At 35.6% G+C, this 22,819-nt stretch overlaps 1 protein-coding gene across 20 annotated transcripts in view; it reads left to right on the top strand.

The window, feature by feature from the left end:
- PTPRD (protein tyrosine phosphatase receptor type D) overlaps positions 1-22,819 on the top strand; it is a 467,311-nt gene that overhangs the window by 371,570 nt on the left and 72,922 nt on the right. For 13 of the 20 annotated variants that reach the window (XM_080372008.1, XM_080372009.1, XM_080372007.1 and 10 more), the window contains 4 exons: positions 2,789-2,949; positions 8,491-8,505; positions 10,942-11,054; positions 20,277-20,374. In XM_080372008.1, the coding sequence (XP_080228134.1) occupies positions 2,789-2,949; positions 8,491-8,505; positions 10,942-11,054; positions 20,277-20,374 (387 nt within the window). Of the gene's footprint in view, positions 1-2,788; positions 2,950-8,490; positions 8,506-10,941; positions 11,055-18,102; positions 18,223-20,276; positions 20,375-22,819 lie in introns of all 20 variants that reach the window. The other 7 variants (XM_080371996.1, XM_080372003.1, XM_080372000.1 and 4 more) reach the window with 3 other exon arrangements.

The following is a 22,819-nucleotide window of genomic DNA, read 5'->3' as shown; positions in this document are numbered from 1 at the left end:
GTTGAACTGTTAGAAAGTTAGAAAATAATTCAATAAAGAAAATTCCTGAGGTGAGCTAAATAATGAACTGTCATTCCTCTTTATGTAATTCACCTTGTAGTTATGTCCCTTTATGTGTGAATTAATCTACTGCATGTAATATAGTAAAATAAAAATAAAAATAAAAAGACAGAAGTAGGGCTGTTGAAAGAATTTGCAATACACATTAATAGTTTGACATACAGTGTAATATGGTATCTTTCTAATTGCTATCTAAACCTGACAGATGCATTTGCTGGCTCATCCACTAGAAACTCCTACACCAATAATTGGAATTCTAGTCAAATGCTTCCAATATGTAACTGTACAGTTGTTTTCTCAATGTCAACAGAATTTGTCTACTTAAACACTGTGAGGAAGTAGTTTCAATTTGAATATTTGTGGGATACGTAGCTTCATTTGAAAATAAAATAAGTGCCTCCTGGAAGCTCTAACATAAACCAGAAGTTCCTCTTTCGCTTTTTGACAGTGGCTGTGTAGACAGAGAGTTCTGAAGAGAGCATGAGAGAGTTTCAAACTAGAGAGAGTTTCAAACTAGAGAGAGTAGACAGTTTTTGGATATTAAGTTTGATTATAGCCAAAAAAATGTGTGTCAGAAGCTACCTGTACTAAAACTGATCTTTTTGATACAAAGCACCATTTCTTATTTATTTTTCTATATTAATTTAAGGCATTGGTCATTTCATATAACCCTAAGATTACTACTTTGTTAGAGAGAAATCAGGATGAAAACACATGAATAAATAGGGGTTTATGTTTACAGCTGAAAATACTGGTATGGCAAAATATATCCAGGGGTCTCTTGTTGAAGATTTCAAAAGGCATTACTACTCTTACAGTATGGACAATGTCTGGTTTAGCATGCAATCTGAAACATCTTTGTGATTATCAGAGAGTGAAGAGTTTATAAGGGTGAATGAGCTTCAGCTTCTCTCGGTATGTCTGGTTTTCTTCTAGGACTATGGATCCCACTGGTGTATGAATTGTAATTTGGAAGGAGTGTTTTTCCCAGTCTTCAAAATGCTCTTTAGATAAGGTTTCTCCTTCAGGGAACACACAATTTCTCTGTTTTGTGGAATGGAAAACTTGTTTTACAAGAGGGCATGGGGAGGTCTGAATTTGTTTAACTTAGTGAAAGGGAAGCTGAGAGAACTTAGGATTAGAGTCTATAAATATGTTAAGCATGTTATCAAAGGGTAAGTAAAAAAAAAAAAAAAAGATAAATTTGGCAAAGTAATGAATGAGTTTAAATCAGTCATTAATAGAGGTAGGTTGAAAATTAGAAGGAAAATCCTATTTATTGGAGAACAGGTAGTAAATGCTGATACTGTTACCCCTCTGTATCCCTTTCCAGGAATATTTTTCTGCCTGCTCCAAAGGAAGAGGCTAAACACAAAGAATTTTTTACTGTAGCAATGAGCTTTTTTCTACTTTTTGAGAATACTGAAGCTGGGAAAAAATGTCAGTCAGCTCAGATTTTTCAGGAATGTAACATGGACACTCAAAACTGTTGTCAGACTTAGTAAAAGAGCATAATATAACTGGACATAGTTGGCATGGGTACTAGCTCTGTACCAGGTAGTGTGAATGTCTCAGCTTTGCTGGTCCTAATGCAGTCTCAAACCCAGACACTCTTTTAGCACAGAGCCCAAAACAAGGCCAAATGAAGTGTGAAAAACACACATCTCCTTTGATTAAGAGTCCTGGCTTAGGGCATCTTTCAGAATACAGTGCAACATGGTAAAAGAAAATCAACCTCTTCTCCTAGTTATCCTATTCTTTCTTAACTGGCATTCCTGATCTACTGCAGAATCAAGTTTTTAAGTCCTTTGCATGAGCTGTATTTCAAATCCTAGTTTAGTGCTGGTAGAGGCACTCCAGAAAAGACAAGAAATAAGTACAAACCATTGTCCACATCTGACTTTGCTGTAGCTCTGAGTTCTTTACGTGATCCAGATTTAGCAGGCTGGCCTCTCACCCTCTTCTATCTGTAATTTTAACTCTGCATTCAGCCATAGATCAGACATATCAGGTCAGACCAGAATAAAAAAAAAAATAGACTGTTTTCTTATCACAGGTCTTATCCTAGGCCAGCTGGTTTTACACCATCCAGTAAGGCAAAGATTTCCAGCAGCCTCTGTTGGTTCATAACTCAAGTTCCATCCCTAAGAAAGACTTCCAGTATTTAACTTCTACAGTGGCTTCACCTGTTTAAATTCAGATTGTCTCCATCTTCTGTAAGAACACTCTGTCACAAAGTTTTTAACTGTTCAAAATGCACCCTGCTGTTGCCAAAGGTTTCATTTTCTAGGAACCTCGGACATTCGGTACCCTTTGTTTTTACTTATGTACTCTCATTCTTTCAGGAGTATCCTTTCATATCTTGCTGGAAGAAACAGTGTTAAGCCAATATAAGACTAAATAAAAAGCATAAAAGAGTAACCAATATGTTATAGTCCTCCTAACATTTTCTTATTAACTGTTTAAGTTGCGAAGTGTCCTGTCAAGGACTGTGTTACCTCATTTGTCTGCAGATCACTGCTAATACATGGAGCACAAAATAGAGGTAGTGATAACAACATGCTGTTCACTTTACAAATTTATATACTGCCTAACAAAGAAAAATAGAATTTTCATATTGCTATATTCATTGCATCGTTATCTTATATATATTTGTTTTAAATCTAGTATTATTGATATTTTAAATGCACTGCTTTATCATTAAGTAAGATGCATTTTATTTGTATAGACCATGTATGCAACCAGCCCATACTCTGATCCTGTTGTTTCGATGGATCTTGATCCCCAACCAATTACAGATGAGGAAGAAGGCTTGATTTGGGTTGTTGGGCCAGTTCTTGCAGTGGTGTTTATCATCTGCATTGTTATTGCTATACTTCTTTATAAAAGGTAAGTTTATCTTTTAGTTTTCTTAACAGGCATGTAACTTCCTAATATATTGGCCATTTTATAACACTGTTCCACAGTATATTTTTTGTACTACTGTAGTGTCATTCCTTTGGCATATTTCCATATTTATTAATGGTTTCCAGAACACTGCAGAATTTTTAGTAGATTGACTGAAAGTTTCCAATAATTACAGGTACGTGGGTAAATTTTTTCTGCTGATGACACTCTATTAACATTTCTGCATTTAAATGTTTTTTCCATTTTGCATACATTTATGAAGAAAGTACATGCTTGCATACAAATATGTATAGAATTTGCACATTTGACTTCTAAAAACTTATTTTTAGAGGTGTAATAATAATCATTAGGCATTACATTTAGCTTGATGTTAAACGTGATTTTCATCTCCACTCAAGTAGAGTCATTACTTTTGATGGTTAGCCTCAATTTGGCAGTGTACCTGTATGAACTTTAAGCTCTGAACTGAGAGACTAGGGAAACGTCAATAGTTGTTTTCTACTAATGTTGAAATGAGATCAAACTTCACTTACACTTCTGCCCATGGCTGGGGAATTGAAACTAGATGATCTTTTAGGTCCCTTCCAACCAAAACCATTCTATTCTATGATTCTTCACTGTCTGTGACACAGATGTATGTTTGCTATTACAGAAAGAGCTTTCCTTTGCCTTACAACTTACTAGATGAATACTGTGTATGATGCCTTAATGTACACATAGTAGCCTTTTACATTGTATATAAGTTCACAGAAGTCAAGATACTTAATCAAAACCAAACAATCAAACCCACAAATTTTATTTTAATGTTCAGATTTTGTTCCTAATACATTTTTTAAATATATTGATTAAGATCCGTTGGGGAATATTTTAAAGATGCTTTGACCTCGGGGGGGGGGGGGGGGGGGCACACTTGGGATAATTTCATTAAATGAAGTGTATCTTCTAAAAGTAATGGGTATGATGCTATCACCTGCATATAAATATTTAAATTCTGCTAGCCTCTGTGCTCTTCCCATCCTAATTGTCTCTAGTCAAATACCTCTGAAGTTGCATATAGAGAGCTGGGTTCAGGTTTTGGAAAGGGAAATCTCTGTTCAGCAGTAAAAAAAAAAAAACAGTCCAGGGTTAACCTTAGCTTTAGATTTCAAACAGGTACACATTTATAGAATGTGCTTTTGGCACTGTAATCATACAGGAGCTTCATACACAGCCTATTGCTTGCAGATATAAAAGTTTCTGTTAATGCCTACTGTCTTTGCCTATCTAATCCAATTAGCAACCAGTGAACCTCTGTTTGCGTCTGTCACTTCAAAAACTGGTTGTTAGAGATGTGCTAAAACTGAAATACTCCTTACTTCTGATTATTTTGGAGTATTAAAAGTAAAACTCCCATACTACAGAACAAATCCAAACAATAGCATATAAAGCAGATGTGTAACTGCTTCTGGAAATATTGATTACATTTGTGGAACCATAATCACAATCTTCAGCTCTATTACCAAAAACATTATAGGAATATTCCACAAATGAGCAGGTAGAATTTGTTCATCAGTAGTGTGAAGAGATTGTCATTCACTGAAAATGGGGGACACATTTTCCATCTGTTATTTACTATTGGTACTAGAACTGTTCAGTGTCCATATGTATTTATTTATTTTTGTATTTTCAGCTATAAGCTGTAAATTGTTAAACTGCACTGAGCTGGCAAATTATCTCTGAGAAATTATGACTGCAGTTTTACCATTCTGTGGTTCTCTGTAAACTTTTCATTTCTATTAAAAAAGTAATATGTAATTGGATATTTTTTTCTAGAGTATCTGGATTCAAGCTGACAGCTAGAGTTTGATAGCTTTACTGTCTGTAAAGCAGGAATAACCAGACAAGACAGTAGGGATGTTTAGCATAGGGCTCTGAGAAAACAGGGAAATTTAATTTCTTAGTTAACTCTGTTAAAGGGAATTACTGTGGCTACAGGAGTTGGACATGGTACAATAAAAAGTAGGGAAATAGGAATTTTCATGGATACAGGAAATTTTACAATTATATTTCTAGAATATGTTAGGGCATAGGTGCAACAGCTAGGATAGGGAGAGAAGAAAACAGAGGATAGAGGGTGTCTGCTTGATAGATGAAAACACGTGAAAAATGTTACAAAGGGGAAGATGATCTTGAAGAATGTGTAGTCAGAAGATGACTGGGAAATGACCCTGTGTTTTGAATTGCAAAGTGTAGTAACTCCAGTAATGGTCAGCTGTGCTTATTTCCCTTTGTCCATACAAGCCTTTATAAACAGACTTGGACTGCTAATCTCTTGATTTGCAATACTATTACATTTTAATTTCATTCATAGAGAAAGGTTGACCGCAGTTTTTAAAATAATCATTTTAAGGGCAAAATTCTTGCCTTCCTTTAAAACAGATGCTATCACAGATATTGTGGATAATTTTAATGTATCGGTGTGAAGCATATTTAACTGTCCCAAAGATTAGGGGTGCATGTTTGACCCCTTTATTATTTGTTAGTCAGTTTTTATAAAAGTTATTGCCTCTGCATTTACTCTTCTTAAAATCTGAAAGCAAAGATACTTCATAGAAATATTTTTGGATTATATATTAGAATATAGCCAAAAGGTCATTGCAGCTTGTACTTAACAATAATAGATGGGGAGAATACTGGAGTAGTTTTTGCTGTTGTCAGCTGTAGCTGCAATATAATGTCCAACACATTTGAGACTGATTAATGTACAGTGTGCAAAACAGCTCACAGATTCACAGAACCAAAGGGTCACAGCTCTGGGGATTGCCCAGTACCAGCCCTGTTCAGAGCATGGCCAGCTACAACATATAGCTCAAAGGCATGGCCAGGCAAGTTTCAGTACATCCAAGAATGGAAACTCCACAACCTCTCTGTGCAACCTGTTCTACTGTTCTTACAGAAAAAAAAATATATTTTTTTTCTGAGTTGCAGTTGAATTTCCTGACTTCCCTGAGTTGATGTCTTGGCAAATGGAACTGACTTGGCCAGTGATCAGTCTGGTGTTCTCTGTCATTGCAGCAGTGATACCATCCTGCAGTCGTAGTGAAGGGAGGGAATAATTTTGGAGCAGATCTTTAATCTATTTGACATAAATTAAAATAATCAAATTTAGGGATCCAAGTAAATTAATTAAACATTACTTTCATTTTGGCCATATTCTTGCCCTCTAGAAAATATTTTTTTTGCTAGCTCAAACATGGAGTAAAATGTACAGCATAGTAAGATTTATATCGAACATCTCAAACAAAGGCAACCACTTACCTAGATACAGAGATGGTGCAGGCTAAGCCTCCCCTAGAGGAAATGCCTAACCATTATGAAGACTGTTTGAGTCATAGTTTGTATCTCAGGGTGGTTTTGATAGAAGCACTACCCTGCTGCAACCTACAGCTTAGGCAGACCTACAGTAAATCCTTTTGTCTCACTTTGAATGTGTGACACATGTTCAGTTACACAGAATTTAGATGGTTATGAATGTAGTTATTATATGTTAAAGACCTCTAGAAATTGTTCAATGTATCTCAGAAGCTGACAAACTACAAAGAGAGTGCACATCCCCATGAAGCATCCTTTCATCCCTTCTCCCTCACCCCACCCACACTCTAAACATGAATCTATATGGCTGTTCCTCCTGGTTTTTAAGAAATCAGAAGTTCTCCAATTTCAGCCTTTCACTGATGAAGAGCAAAATACTCCTCTAGATCTTTCTGGAATCAGGTTTGTTTGTGAAGTGGGTTTCCAGTTGTAGGGAAAAGGAATGAAAACTGTCTTGACAGACTTCTGTGTTGCTTGCTCTTATAAAGTGCAGCTTTTTGATTTGGTTTAGATGACAGGAGCCTAAGCTTGAATCTTTTGAACATAGTGAATTTGGGCACTCTGAATCATAAAATAGTTTGTGCTGGAAGGCAGCTTTAATGGTCATCTATTCTACACCCCCTGCAAGGAGCAGGGAACATCTTCAAGTTTATCAGGTTGCTCAGAGCTCCATCCAACCTGACCTGGAATGTTTCCAGGGATAGGGCAGCTACCATCTCTCCAAGATACCTGTTCCAGCATTTCACCACACTCACTGTAAAAAATTTCTTCCTCATACCTAGTCTGAATCTACCCTTTTTTAGTTTAAAAACATTATCCCTTGTCCTGCCGCTACAGGCCCTGCTAAAAAGTCTGTGCCCATCTTTCTTATAAGCCACCTTTCAGTAATGAAAGGCTGCAATAGGGTCTCCCAAGAGCCTTCTCTTCTCCAGGCTAAACAACCCCAACGCTGTTTTAGCCTTTCCTCCTAGGGGAGGTGTTTCATCTCTCAGATCATTTTTGCAGCCCTCCTCTGGACCTGATCCATGTCTTTCCTGTACTGAGGACACCAGAGCTGTACACAGGACTCCAGATGGGGTCTCACCACTGTGAAGTAGAGAGGCAGAATTGCCTCTCTCGACCTGCTGAATCTTGAGCTGTAAGAAGAAACATGCTTCTAAGAGAAAAAACAGATGTTAAAACCCACAGAAATGAAAATGGAGGAATCTAAATTGATAATGAAGGAATCTATAAAAACTTTTTCATAACATGTTTAATTGGTCATTGCGGACTCCAGGCTATTCAAAGTTTGTAGAACCCCTATTTACTATGATCAACAGACAGAAAGGCAGACAAACCTTGTGTTTACAGCATGTGTATAGTGGAACCTGTTGGTGAGAGATAATAAATTATTTTCACTATTTAGCTGATATTTGTAGATCATAAATCACTACAGATGTCTATATATCATTGTTGACCTTAAGTATGTGACATTACTTCTAAATCTAAAAAGGTGTGAAATACTTTGTTAGAGAATGATTTATGCATACCTTACCTTACTTTCCAGGGTACTGTTGTTTTCCTGACATGTTATTACCTGGTTTTGTAAAATAGCTTTAAACGTTTTCTTTTTTTTTTTCTTTTTTTTTTTTTCTTTTAATATAGTACAAATCATATTTAACCTTGTTCTTAGCTTGCCTTTCTCTTCCTCTTCCCTGTTTCTCTCCCTCTTCCCTGTTTCTCTCCTTCTCTTTCTCCTCTGCTCTCCACTTCCATCTTCCTTCTTCTCCCTCCTCTCGTCTCTCTTCTCTCTAGAATGTAAGAGGGAGCTACATCAGTGAGATGCCATTTGTCAATGTACTGTTAACATTACTTAGATAGCTTAAATTAAACACCCATTCTGCATTATCTCACTGCCTAAAATTTGAGGTGGCCCTACTTTGCAGATAATGTCTGAAAGAGATCTGTTTTTTCGACAGAAGAAGTCACGTTAAACTTAACCTTGTGTCATCCATTTATTCTATGGTTCCCAAGCATTAAATATTTTTAACAGTGATTTCTTAGTTTAGTTTAGTTATATATCTTCGCTGTAAATCAACATTTCTTACATCTTCTGTTGCTGTGTTCACCATGTTTGTTGCTGGTCAACTAACATTTCAACTTTTCTCCCTTCTTTGCTGCATTAAAATGGAGCAGTAAACCTGACAGGTGAGAAGTGAAAAGTAATCATTCTTTGTTTAATCCAGAAATGGAGAACAAAAGAGAAAAAAGAGGTTGTCCTGATAATGATCTAAGACAAAGGATCTGACAACCTAAGTAAATGTAGACAGTAACCTATTGATATGAAGGCAACTGAAAGATTTGTTATATTGTTTACAGCACTGAAAAGTAATATAATATATGCACCCATTTTCACTGCGGGTTTTTTGTGTTACCACGGGGTACATTTTCAAGAGATAGCACAGGTTTATTTGTGTTTTAAAGAAGTTAAAACACTGTTTCTTTGCTATAACCAAAGCAGCTGAAAGGGAATGCGCGGTTGTGGGTCAAGTGTTAGCTGCTCTAAATCTCCATAATGCTCTATATACATAGAGTCAGTGCTGACTTACAGTTCTACAGGTGGAAATGTTACAGTGATCTTGTTTATCCTTTGTGGATTTTTTTCCACCTGTATCAAAACCACTGTATAATCTGAAAGAATTGTAATGTCTTGTGTAGTCTTGAAAGATACAAAAAAGCCAGAATGATCCTGAGAAGAATAATAAGTAATAAACCATTCTATTGTCCTATAAGTATTCAAAATATTCAGAGATAGGATTAGAAGATATTTTAGTACTTTTAGGAGATTAATATGAAGTTCTGATGCCCAGTACTGAATTGCAAGTGGAAAAAAGGTAAATTAAGCTTGTCTTTAGACAGCTCCACTGATCCCTAGACTTCAGGAGAAGGAAATATAGATAAAAAATATTTGCTAAAAGCTGCATCACACACCTTTACTTCAGAAGAAAGAACACTAGGCCACTGTGCTACTGTGGTAGGAGTTTGAAATAGTCAAACTCAAAAGTAAAAAAGGAATTTCAACCAAGTTACTCCAAAATAATTTTAAAAAAGAGTAAAACCAGATGAATCAGATTTAAAGCTTCATCGCTTCACTAAATAGTAATTAATACATATATTAAGGTATTTACTGCAAAACAGATGGAGTGTTTTTACATCAAAACACTTCTCCCCTCCCCCTAAAATCATAGGAATAATAACTTTCAAGTAACTTTCAAATGCTTCCTGTGATGATGTTGCTGTTTGGTTCTTTGCATAGTCTTTGAAATCTTGCTTGTATGCACCTTTCATGAATGCCACAAGGTGTTCGTCATTTCAAGAACAGCAAGAAATCAACTGGAGCATTTTTAAGAGGGGAACACAGCAGAATGGTAACAGATTTAACATTGCACATTGTGGGTCAATTAGGAAAAAAGAAAGGAAAAAAAAAACCCGTAACAGTGGTATGTTAAAGCAAATATTGGACACCTTAAAATCATCTCACTTCTGTTTTTGCAAAGTAAAACTTTGCTGCTGTTTGCACTTTCATTTTATATTACATAAAGAATATCAACCAGTTTGCATTTTCATTCAGGACTCAGAGAGTACTAGTGAAGAATGATTCTACTTAAAATTAAAACATTAAATTTACATATTCCTGAATTAAACTGCAGAGTGGTAGATATTCGTGTAACATAGTTCTCCATGTTTTGCAACAGAAAATTACACTCCCAAATGATGGGAGTCCATTTTACTAGAACAGTCAGACTAAGAACACACATGGACTCTGCTTCTTGCTAGGGAAAGGGAAACATACACAAGTTTGTTTCCTTGTTCCTCCCTTCCCTCCCTCCCTTCCTTCCTTCACTCCACTTGCTTTGGACAGATTCACAGAAGTACTATTATTGCAGTGAAAGTCTTAATATGATCAGAAACATTCATACAGAATCTGAGCCTTGGATGTGTAGGTGTGATCAAATGGATGAAGAATGTGTAGTGTAGCTTTTACAGAGATGAGAGGTAACAAAGCAGGATCTTACTTCCTAGAAAGTGAAAGAAATAGGTGTCTTCTGGGATAGGTGTCTTCTGTACTGTTCTCTATCGTAGAGGAAATATAAAAAAAATGCAGCTTATTTTTATAAGCAGTGCAGAGTTGTGTGTATAAATCATTAAGTATTCGATTGTAATAACTTGGTATGATCATTTTTTATTACATACTTTAGATTTGGCTACTTTTTAATAAAGATATAGCTAGCTAGCTAGCTTTTAAAATTGAGAATGTGTGATTTTTTTGGAAGTTGCATGTTATGCCTTATAAAAATTAACTATTTGGGTGTCAGGAATGATGACCTAGAGGATCAGTTTAGCGCAGAATGCAGCGATTTTCCCTATGACATTACTATACTTAGATTCATTTTCCCGTTGCAAATTGTAGCTTTCCTACCCACCATGCGTAATTATTTTACCTTTGCACTGGATTGTATACTTTTTCAGAAGCAAGCTTCTTGCCTTTAAAATATAATGATTAAACACAAACACTCAAGCACCTTTATTTGTCAAACTAACACCTTGATCTTATGTTTACATGTATTCACCTTCTCCATGCAGGAAAAGGGCTGAATCTGATTCTAGAAAGAGTAGCATACCCAACAGCAAGGAGGTCCCCTCTCACCATCCCACAGACCCAGTGGAGCTGCGACGCCTTAATTTTCAAACTCCGGGTAAGAGAAAATAATACCTCACTGAGAGCTCTATGATCACAAACTGGTTAGTAGTGCCGTAACAGAACGGATAGATTGTTTAACAAAATGTATTTTGATGGCTTCTGAGTTTTTGCACAATTTATTCCTCTGTTAGTTTTGGAAATAATTCTGTAATTTCTTTATTTAAAGAAAATCCTGCATGAAACAAAATTAAAGCTCTGTAAAGAAGACACCAAAGTCACATATGTTGTACAGATGTGTTTTATGTGATAAATTTCCATGTTAAACCTAACAGTGTAGAAAATATTATTGGGAACTGTACCTCCCTCTCTTTATTAATAATATTCTTACAGCTACTCCATTGTAAATAAGCTTCCCTTTTATATACTGTATTACCAGGTAATCTGTTAACATCATTGCAAGTTTCAGTACATTGCAAATGTCATTACGGAAAAGAAATGCTAACTAGAGAAATGGTCTTGTCTTTTCAAATCAGGCTATATGTTAGGGTCAAAGAGGATATTAGCATGTCAGTAGTTCTGAAGATAGAAGCAACACACTTCCAAAAAGTATTATTTACTTATTTTATTGATTAAGCGTTGTTTTCTTAAAGGTATTTGGTTTGGCAGTCAAGAAACAGCAGGAGAGAAATACTTAAAATAGTACTGATATTTTTTACCACCTTCTTGAAGAGTCATTTGGGGTTTTTTGGTTTTGGTGGTTTTTTTTTTTTAATTAGTTTTACTTTGATCGTGATGTATTCCAGTAGACTTGTTTTCTATTACACTATGATTGCGCATGTGATCTGATGCTAATTACTTACTGAGTCTTCCTGAGCCTTGTGTTTGTCACATTCATTATGTTAAGTACAAAAAATAATTAATTCAAGCTCATAAAGAATTAAGTACTTGAGATGTTGGGAGACGAGCTGCAAAAGCTGACATACTGAATATTACAAAAGGGTTAATTGAACTTGAAATTCTCATTTCTGACCTTCTATACAGTGGCTGCATTGAGATAGTGTTGCCCCAGCAAGAGTGGATCTGCAGAGCCCCAACATCCACACTACATGTATATGGCACAGGTAGAAAGGGAGGAGTCTGGAGGTTTGAGTTTTAACCCAACCTTGCCTTTTTTTATCTGTTCCAGTATGCTGAATACTGTTTACCAGGTGCAGTGGATTAGGTGTGTTTCAGGAGTGCATCTTCTAGTTTAGTTTCATCTGAATACAGCAGTCTTGTTGAGGTGCTCTGGGACCTCTATAATATGAACCTAAGTGCAGTAGATGGAAATGATTGAAAGTTTTAATTCACAGTTGTGCTTCTGAGACTGCAATATTAATGTAGACTCATCCTTACTGAGCAAGGTTTCCTGTGTTATCCTTAACTTTCATACGAAGTTTTAAAGGTTGTTACAGAGATAGAAGTATGCATACAAGTCTTTGAAACGTGAAAAGTTGAAAGCTATGATTCTTATGATTTAACTTATGCCTAAAACAAGTCATGATCTGTAGACAGATATATATTGAAGTAGGGTGAGTGTCTTAATAACTAGGTACATAAGCATAATTTTCTTCTATCCATGTATTTAGATGTGGAGTTTTACCTATCCGTTTAATAGTCATAATAAATTAAAATAAAATGTGGGCAGAAAAAAAAATACTGCCAACTTGTAACAACTTTAAATATAAATGTTATTGTGATTAATTCTAAATTTACAGTTAGAATGTAAACTTACCAAGAAATGGCAGGATTTGAGACACTTGTGGACACAGTAATTCCATCTCATTGATCTGAAAAGACCTGGACAGGGGGGGAACTGTAACTTTCCTTGCAGTGTTATAGTTTATCTGGGAACCTTTCAGTTTTCTGTCAAGCACTAGTTGAGCAGTATGTCTGCAATCCATTTTTATTATGAATTATTCTTCTTTGCTGTACACCTTTTTACAAAATTGAGGATTACAATTATTATTAAAAATCTTGTTAGTACCAAAATGAAATTATGATCTTGTTTCCTGCGGTTGTACCACCTAAGACTCCTAGGCACAGGTCAGGCCATTATGTTACTCAGCATGCAACCAGATATCACGCAGAAAATTCCTACCCCATGACATTTGTCTTGCTGTGTAATACTTGCTAATTAGCATGTTCTTAATATGTAATCTTAGCCCCAGTGAAGTAATGGTACAGTTCTTGTTCTAATGAAAGCAGAACCTCACTTAACTCCCATTAACTTCAGTTAAAGCTACCGTTCCATTAAAAGCCGCTGCATTTATCTTAAATATTTAGATCCTGCAGGAGTGTTTATCCAACTCCACACTGCAACACACCATTAACAAACATGCAAGACAAAGCTTTTCAAGACAAATGTATAGAAACTAGAGAAAGTCTGTATATTCAAGATACCAGTTGTGTTAGTTTTATTGTTCTTTCACTCTCACATGTGTGGTTTTTGTTTTCTGCCAGGTATCAGAAATAGGCAGTAGGGCACTGCTGTGACAAAGCAAGCAGATGAGAGAAGGGGTTGGGGCTGATGTGGTTATGTGTTGGGTTTCTTTTATTAAGACTTCTGCAGTCACCCTCATTCAGTGGCCTTATCTACTTTGTAAGATGTTACTATTTCTAACCATACACATAAAATAAATGACATTGGTGAATGTACTTTAACTATCAGTGTATGCCATGTCAGTACAACTGCAATAGGATATTTGACATCATTGTTACTATAATGACTTGTTTTTTTAGATTATGAAATTTATTTAGATTATCCGTAGTTTGCCTGAGGCTTTCCAGGGACACCAGTTGCTTCCAGTGGGAGAGGAAAAAAAACAGTTGCCAAGGATCCATAATGTGAAGAAGTGTTAGAGAAGAAAATTTAAATTACTTTGGCATATCCAAATTACCAGTTTTCACTGGGAGAGGAGAATGAGATGCTCCTACAAAATTCTGGGTTGCTGTGAAATGTAATACTTTACAAGATTTCTAAACAGCCTCCTTCCAAAAATGTTAGCGATCATATATTGTGTAAGGAAGGGTCTGATCAGATAAAAATATCTAAATAATTTGAAAGAAAAACCCTTGCTGTGGTAAATCTGAATTTCTAACCACAAGTACAAAATGTTCCTGATGCAGGTGGTTAGGTGTAAGTTTTTGAAAGAAATTATGGGAAAGCCTTTTTTATCTTTGGTGATATTTAAGCAATGATTTAGGCACAGCTATTTTTTACTGTTGTAAAATTGTCTATTCAGGATGAAGATGTTGTAAAAATCCAATCTAAACTACCAGCACAGCAAACGTCTTGCTTTCTTTTCACTTTCTCTTGTCTGTTAACAAAGAATGTCATTCTTCACTACTCTAGTACTTACCTAAAGGGCTTCCTATCTTACCTTGTCCAGGAAGGATCAGATTCATCTGTTGCTTTACTCAGTAACTCCATAGATAATGTTAACATTTTTTCTTGCCATTTGGAATAGTCCACAGTTCCACATCTGAGAACAAAATCCAATGTTCATATGTGTTATCCAGAAACATACAATTGTTATATATGCTCATATGCCACTGAGTGGATCACAGCTATGACAAGTTTTCTTTGAGTAAAGATGAAAATACCCAATCTCTCTGTAGCATGCAGGATTTCATTTATAAGTCTGTTATTCTTCTGGAACTGGAGTAGCTGAGGAAAAGCCAGTCACATTATTCCCATTCTACAAGTTCCTTGTGAAATACAGCGTTAAGATAATCAACCTGGTTTGCAGATTTTCGAAATCTCTATGTTACATGGGAGAGTAAAGGTAGGGAAGGGGTAATAATTAAACCAACACAAAAGGTTTCATAAAATGAGGAAGCCCAGGTTTGCATAGAGGAAAATAACTGATGTGGTTTGAGTGGGTTATGAGAGACTCAAGGCTCAGGCAGACTTCAATCAACCAATCAGCCAAAGAACTAAATTGAGTCATACCTCAAAAGTGACTGGGTTTTTTTCCCCCATTTAAGTATATGTCACACTTATAAAGTAATTTGTGTAATTGGGTGCCAATTAAACAATTATTTCATTATCTTCTATAATCTAAATAAGATGCTTTGAAATACAGGAAAAATAAACAATTTTTACAGCTCTGAATTAAAGATTGCTTTTTTTATTAGATAAATGCTCACAAAACACTGAATCCCTCAGTCCCTAAGGAAGTTTCACTAACTTGTTTCCAAGATAAGGCAGAAAAAAGGGTAAAACAGATCCAGTGGAAAAAGGTGCAAATAACAAATGTGGGAAAAAAAAATTATGTCTGGATTTAGTCACCTGCTTTGCAAGATAGCAGGAAATTTCTTCCTTTGGTTTATCCACAGAATTTCTGTTTATGAGAATTATGACAATGCTGAAAGAAATACTGTGGTTTGTCTCCATGGCAAAGCCATACCTGAATAGCTTTCTCACAGTGAGTGATCCTACATACAGCTTTTCATGTGAACTTGACTCATCTGAAGGATTCAGGCACCTGAAGGAGGTACAGGCTTCAGAGTGCAAATGGCACTTTTCTGATATCCCACTTGGTTGCTTTCAAACCCTGAAGCAATCAGTCTGCTTAGCTGGGAGCTGGAGCTGAAAGTTCCTCAGCTTGTAAAAGTAATTTTTTTCTTTTCCTTTCCTCTGGATTTTAGCCAATAGTTTTGCAACCTGTTATTGCATTAAACAGTTTTAGATCCGTGTCTGTAAACTAGGTTTCCCCTTTTCTCAGCGTACACGGCTTTTACACCTCACTCAGAGCTGGACCTTCTGCCAAAAAGCTGCAGAGACCCTAGGGCTGCTTGGTAGAGCTGTCTTTGATGCAGAACAAGAATTGCATTCATTCCAGAATAATTAATCTAGTTTTCAAGAACATAAATTCTTCTGGAATAAAAGTGACTTCATTTTGCAATATTATATGCACATTGGTAACTATTTTAGAATAGCTAAAGCAGGCTGATATATTTCTCTAAAGCTAATCTCGTAAATTTAACTTTGTACACAAGCTGTAAGATCACTCTCTGGCTTAGCTCTAACTGTATGAAAGAGATTTTAAAGTAACTTTTTTTTTTGTCAAATATACTAAAGGCATAGTTGCTAAATTTTCATGGATGCCAAATTCCTACTGAATTGAAGTCATCTTTCTTATTTTTCTACTTTCCATGACCAAATTTTAAATAAGTATTTCATTCTACCTTTTTGATAAGGGTAAGTATCAATAATAGTGACATCTGTTAACTGATTCATTCCTTTTTCTATAAAGGGACAATAGCTTAATCAACATAGATTAGTGTGTGGGAGGTTATTTGTGTTATTAAGTAAAAATGAGGATGTAATAAATTAGGTTTTTAGAATTACAGGTTATTAATTCAATGTGGACCTGAAATACAACTAATTTTGTAAAGAAATTTCCGTGAATATGATGTATCATGTTTTCAGTTTGTCTAGATTGTAGTCTGTATGCTAGCACTTTGTTTAAATCTAACTTTAAATCTAACTAATGTGGGCATTCCAACTTACAGGTCCAAATTCGTAAATAAATATGTGTTTCTTAATTATTTTTTTTTAAAGCCGTCATAAAACCCTGGCAATAAACAAAATCCTAATTAAACACACTATTAACAAGGCCAAAACACCCACTTGTTTCAGAGGGCTAAAGTAGTATACCTAAAAGGTTTAATGGTTGCTAATATACAAATGAATTCTGACCTTGCTCTCCAATTTTTGCTTAAAGTTTGTGGCACATATGTTATCCTGTGTTCCTTAGTCTTGTATTTACTACAAATTAACCAGAAGATAATTCTACACTGTAATTAAACCATACATTCTCATTTAATTCATGTTAACGGGTTATACTAGGCTGCATAAGATCAATCACATTTGGTAATCTTCTACCAAATCTGGAAATAAAAGCTTCTTATAGATAAAATTTCAGCTCTGTTTTGCATGTGGTGGTTTTTAGTTTAGTTTGTTTGTTTGTTTGTTTGTTTGAGGTTTTAAGTGGTTTTATCTCCTTTTTTTAACTTATTTTAAAGGAAGTTTGAAAGCATGTTTTCAGCATGAAGTTTCTTTTGACTTTGTAGCACATCACAGGATCTGTTGTAACTTAGCTTATATTGTCTTTAATTTTTTTGTGTTTTCATAACATATGCTGATTGATGTGGAGGTGTGTCAGTAAATAAGTGTATTATCTTGTTTGTAGCCACAAAAATAAGTGTGTTTAGCTGTATTTTGGGTGGGTTTTTTGAGTCAAGTTCCACACCTGTTGTTCACATGCAACTCAGGTTAAGCTCAGTAGGAGCTTCATGCTTTTGCATGAGATAAGATCTTAAAATGTTCATTCATAGCATATTCTGTTATGATGCTTATTATGACTCACAGACTGATTAGATAACAAAAGTCTGCCAGCAGTTCTTTTGAAAAGTAGCTACTTTTATCATCTCAATAGAACACATTTTATGTATTTAAAAGATTAAACTATACCAAATGCAATTACTTCGTAAGTTAACTGCACCATATTATTTGAAGGAAGTTAGTAAGTGTTCAAGTGTAAGTACCTAAAAGGTGTGGAGAAAAGGATTATATGCAGTCAAAATTTGCCAGTTTCTGAAGCAGTAAGTAGTTCCTTTTTTTCCATAGAAAAGGAAGTTTTATGTCAAGTTTCATTTGCACAAAATGTTTAATACAAAATCTCCCCTTAGAAATGTCAAGTGGCATATAAAGGAGCATATAAACAAAAGTAGTCTAAAAAAGAATGCATGTTCAGCATCTTTAAAAAAATAGTCCTTTCACAGTAAGCTAATTATTGAGATTTCTCTTCATGATGCTGGTAATTTGGTCAGGTTCATCACATGATGAGCATGAGCCAGTCTCATTCTCTTTGATTTTATGTCCTTTATGTTTACAGTAGGGTAATTTGACCTTTAGACATCTTCTGAGTTGAGTTTCCAGGCGCTGTTTTGTGCATGTCTCTGAAGTGCCTGTATGTGCAAGATTGATTGGTTATGATGGTCTACTGCTGTTACTAATTTGTTTCCCGTTTCCGATTGGCTTTTACTTTTTACAGCTTTGAGCAGTAATTCAGTCCCCTACGCCTCCCTGATTGGCTCTGTGTCCTCCCTCTCTAGCCAAACTACCACTCAGTCCTTATATGATAATAACTCTCTCCCACGATTCGCTCGAAAAGGTCTAAACATCTTTGTCTCTATTATTTTCTCTGTTCAAGCACTGTTTTAGATGTACATCAGTCCACCTCCATTTCTGGATCAATCTAGAGCTCTCTTGTGCCTTTTCACTCACATATTTTCCATAGGGGTGCTTGATCTGGATCAATCAGTGTAATTATTAGATGACTGTCACCCACACTCATTTTGAGAGTAGCCAAGTTGTATTAAGTGAAATTTTTAAGAAAATGGGAGACAACCAAACAAATAAATTAGCACTAAAGGACTAATTTGTTAATTGAAATGTATAAGAAATCTTCCCATTAATATCTGAATATTCTGCTTTTTCAGTTGACTGACAGCTTGCCTTAATATCTACTTTAAATAATGTCTTGCCATCACAGATGTGCTATGAAGGTAATAAATAAATATACATGTATAGGGTCAGAAAAATTAGGGCCAGTGCTGCTGCACGTTATTTTGTACTATGGTATGATGTCTGAAATATCAAAGAATCAAAAGGAAAACAAGAATTAAAAAAAAAAAAAAAAAGAAAAAGAAAGAAAGAAAAACGTGCTATAGTGTGACTGTGTTGTAACCACATGGTCATTTTCAGCTGCTTTTACAGGAAGTGCAAGTTAACTGTTGTAGGCATGCTCTTGAAATTCATGGTGACAAAGCAAACTGCATTGTGCAACATGGCTTCCAGCTTGAGCCCCCTTCAGTCATCACTTTTTTCCCTTTGTAATTTCAAGAGATCCTGGGGTTCACTAGCTTAACTTTTCTAGCCAGCTCTGGTTTCTTCCCACAAGCGATTGAAACCTCACTTTCATTTTAGGTATGATAGTATAAAGCATGAAGAGAAGAATGTAAGCATTTTGGTGAAGGGTCATGAAGAATTATAGCATGAAACAAACATGTTCACAAATTTTTTCCTGGCAAATCTTCAGCTGGCAAATTGTCCTAGTTGACCCCACATCTTTTCTGTCTTTCTTTTGCCTTGCTGTCTCCATACTTCCTTCCATGCCCATCTCTATCTCTGATTCCCAGCTCTTCTTCTTATTCACTCAATATCTTCATCATGGACAAAGATGTTTACACCTGAAGTAGATTGTAGGTCCGTTTGGGGGTTGATAAATGGGGTTTCAGATTAAGCATACTTTAAGGTACTAGTGCAGTCAGCATGTGTGTCCAGCCAAACTGTACAACCCCTGCCTCTACAATCTGCTACTAGTGAAAACATTTTTGAAGTTCTGATTGTCTGATGTCCAATGTTGTCTTCAGTGACTGTTGTCTAAAAGCAACGGTGCATGTTATTCTGGTCATTCATAGTTGCATGTCAGTCACCTCAAAATTTCATTAAATCTTTTAAGTATTTCCAATTTAGTCAGAATATGTAGTCAGTCTTCTGTACCTTGATGCATTATTATTAATCCTCAAGCTATCCATTTCATTTTTTATAATTTACTTTGTAAGTTAGTTTTATGTTGGTTTGAGGTTTCTTTGTTTTTTACCATTTCCTTTGCAGGTTCAGGTGTCTCTGGTTACCTCGGTAACCTTCATTCTTCAAGTTCATTTTTTCTTGATTATGCATAAGTCACTTTGTTTTCTGTCAAAACACAATTCTTTCCCCTTTAGGGCTCTTTCAGTGTTTGTTTCTCAGCTCACCTTTCCTCATCTAATTCAATGGAGTTTCCATTTCATGCAGTGCAGGAGAATGAGTTTGAAATGACATTTAGAGTCATTACTCAAAAGCAGAGATCAACATCAGGTCTAACTGTCCCATTTTTCCATGCCTAGATAACCTCATTGACTCATACTACAGTAACTCTTTCCTCTACACTAGGAGTGTTAGCTTTGGGGATATGCTTGGTAACTTATTTTAATTTAGCTTCATAGCTCATCTATGCAGAGCATGTCCTGCTTTCAGTAACTGAACTATCTGCCTGCTTCTCTCACATGACATCTTTACTACTTACACATTTCTAGCCATTCTAACTACTGCATTTTCTGAATATTAGAGTGATGCCGTCACTGTAGTTGACTTTAAATTCTGTTCATCTTTCTTGTTCAACAGGTATGGCCAGTCATCCCCCAATACCTGTCTTGGAACTTGCAGATCACATTGAAAGATTGAAAGCAAATGACAATTTGAAGTTCTCACAGGAGTATGAGGTAATTTTCCCCACTTTCTCACTATTCAAATAATTTAAAACATCATGCTTCCTGTTTCCCTAGACTTTTCTCTGATATGTACCCATGCTGATCATACCAGTTTTATAAGATATTAAAACCATGGTTAAAAAACGTTGCCTGTGTACAAATGGCTGTGTTGGTGAGGTGGAGAAATAATCTATTCTTTTTTTGTGAGTATTCATGTCAGGCATATTCCATGGGCACACACTTGAAGTAGCGTAGTGAATGATACAGCACTTTTTAAAATATACACAAACATCCATCTCTTCTGCAATTAAAAGATCCTTATATTATTTTAAAAATCTCCTGTGTGATGTTGACAAGACACATACAGTACAGGTTCCAAAGAAGTTACAGTCCACTGTGTTAATTTTGCAGAGATGAAAAGAATCTGCAATTGCCTGATGGCTTTCCTAATATAAAAGACAATGTATTTTCCTTCTGTCAATAATGCCACACTGATAATCTGTGAATGATGGTCTATAAGAGCATGAAAGAATTTACCTGGAAGAGAGTAGGATACCTCCCCAAACAGTGGTACTGTGGAGAGTAACATCCTCTCATGTCAGTAATTTGTGGCTAAAGGCCCTTAGATAGCCATCCATGAAAGACAGTAAATTATAGCTGTTTCTTGAGTGCCAGTATTGTCTATGTCAAAAATCTGTGGATAAAGTATGCACTGAACCATCGTAAAAAGAATGCTTCTTTAGAGCAGTTATGGGTAGTTGTGTCAGTGATCGAAGGATTAACAGCTCCCAGAGGGATCACTGACATGGTACTTCCATTATAGTCTGTTGTGTCACTAATCCTTGCTTAAAACTCCCCAGACTTTATTAGCATGGCAGAATAAAAGCCCATGTTTCTTTCATTATTTTAAGGACTATTATATTTGAAGATTCATACGAACACTGACAGTGCAATAAAAAACACCAAAGATGACTTCCACATGTTGGTTCCATAGGAACGTGATTGCATGAGATCCTATAAATTCCCAATGTATTTTAAAAGTGTTGACCGGAAATGTTAAAAATTAGTACTAACTAGTACAATAGAGAACTACAATTACTTATTATTTAATTGAATATTCTCTTCAAAAAGACTTTAAGACTGCTTTAAAAAATAATCTCATTAGATGTCAAAAGGAAAGTATAATCTCAAACATTCATGAAAATAAATTTATTTGAAGAGCATCTTAGGACTGCTGTTCAGTGCTGCAATCACAAAAAATGTGGGAGAATCTTCTCACATTTTGGTGTGTAAATCCTGCATTCTTAAGTACAAAGACTGTAGCATACAAAAAATAAGACAGGGAAATATATGTAACACAATGTTCACCAAAAAAATGTGGTATGAATTTGACAATCATTTCCAGTTGTACTGTGGGGAAATTCCTTGGAATATCTGTGTAGGAAGACTTTCCATGTAATAGATAAAAAGTGTCATTGCAAGCCATACAATGTAGTATAACTTCCACAAAAATAAAGAATACACTTTTACTATGTCTTGGGCATGTCATGCAGATGACATGGTTCTTACACTGTCATATAACTTAAAAGTTTTGGTATTTTACATTTCTCTTATTATTTAAATCATCAATGTCATTTTAGGAATGTAATCTTAACCATTTATAGTCAGCATTGTGAAGATACATTAAATCATTAAAGTCTTGGTATCTGTCCTTCTAGATCATTTTACCAGTCTGTGTAAAAGGCCCAGCTTTCACTTTTTTCTTTTTTTTTTTTTCTTTTTTCTTTTTTTTTTTTTTTGTTACAAAATATACCATCTGGGGCAGAATGATCATACATTCAAGATTGAAATGTGGGCAATGGTAGGTCAACATCAAGTTTCGTTCACATTACTTTGCCCAAGGCAGTTCAACATCCATCTTCGCAATCCTAGCTTTAGAGATACCGCTTCATTTCCGTCCAGTCCAAGGTTCATCCATTTTGAAATAGGATTTGTGAAAAGCACTGCTATTTGTTTTCATGTTCTAGTCAAGGCGGTGGACTCAAGCTGCAGTTTGACGATCACTGGAAGTCATCTCCCTGTCTTGGCTATGCATTCCTGTTGTCTCTCTTGTGCCAATCCTGGCACTAGTGCATGCGCAGCTGTTCAAGGATTATCTCAGGAAATAGATTCAGCTGAAAACTAATTGTTTTATTTTTCTTTGCTGTTTTCAGTTGGATCAATTCCCTGAACTAGCTCACCACATGGCTGCATGAGCTCTAGTGCCAGCACAAGGGAGCTGGTGGGAACATTTGTTGTTGGGGATTGGGGCCTTCTTTTTCAGCAACAGCCCTGACTAATGTCCCTTAAAAGCAACTATCCAGTTCCAAGGCAGAAATGGCTACACATGGTAACAGTTCAGTTATTATCACTTCAGATAATGTTTGAACTGGTGACAGAAGGAAAAAGAGATATTTT

This window comes from Falco punctatus, assembly GCF_963210335.1.
Source record: "Falco punctatus genome assembly, chromosome: Z".
NCBI lineage: Eukaryota > Metazoa > Chordata > Aves > Falconiformes > Falconidae > Falco > Falco punctatus.
Note: the sequence above shows the minus strand (reverse complement) of the source record. Positions and strands in the feature narration are given on the sequence as shown.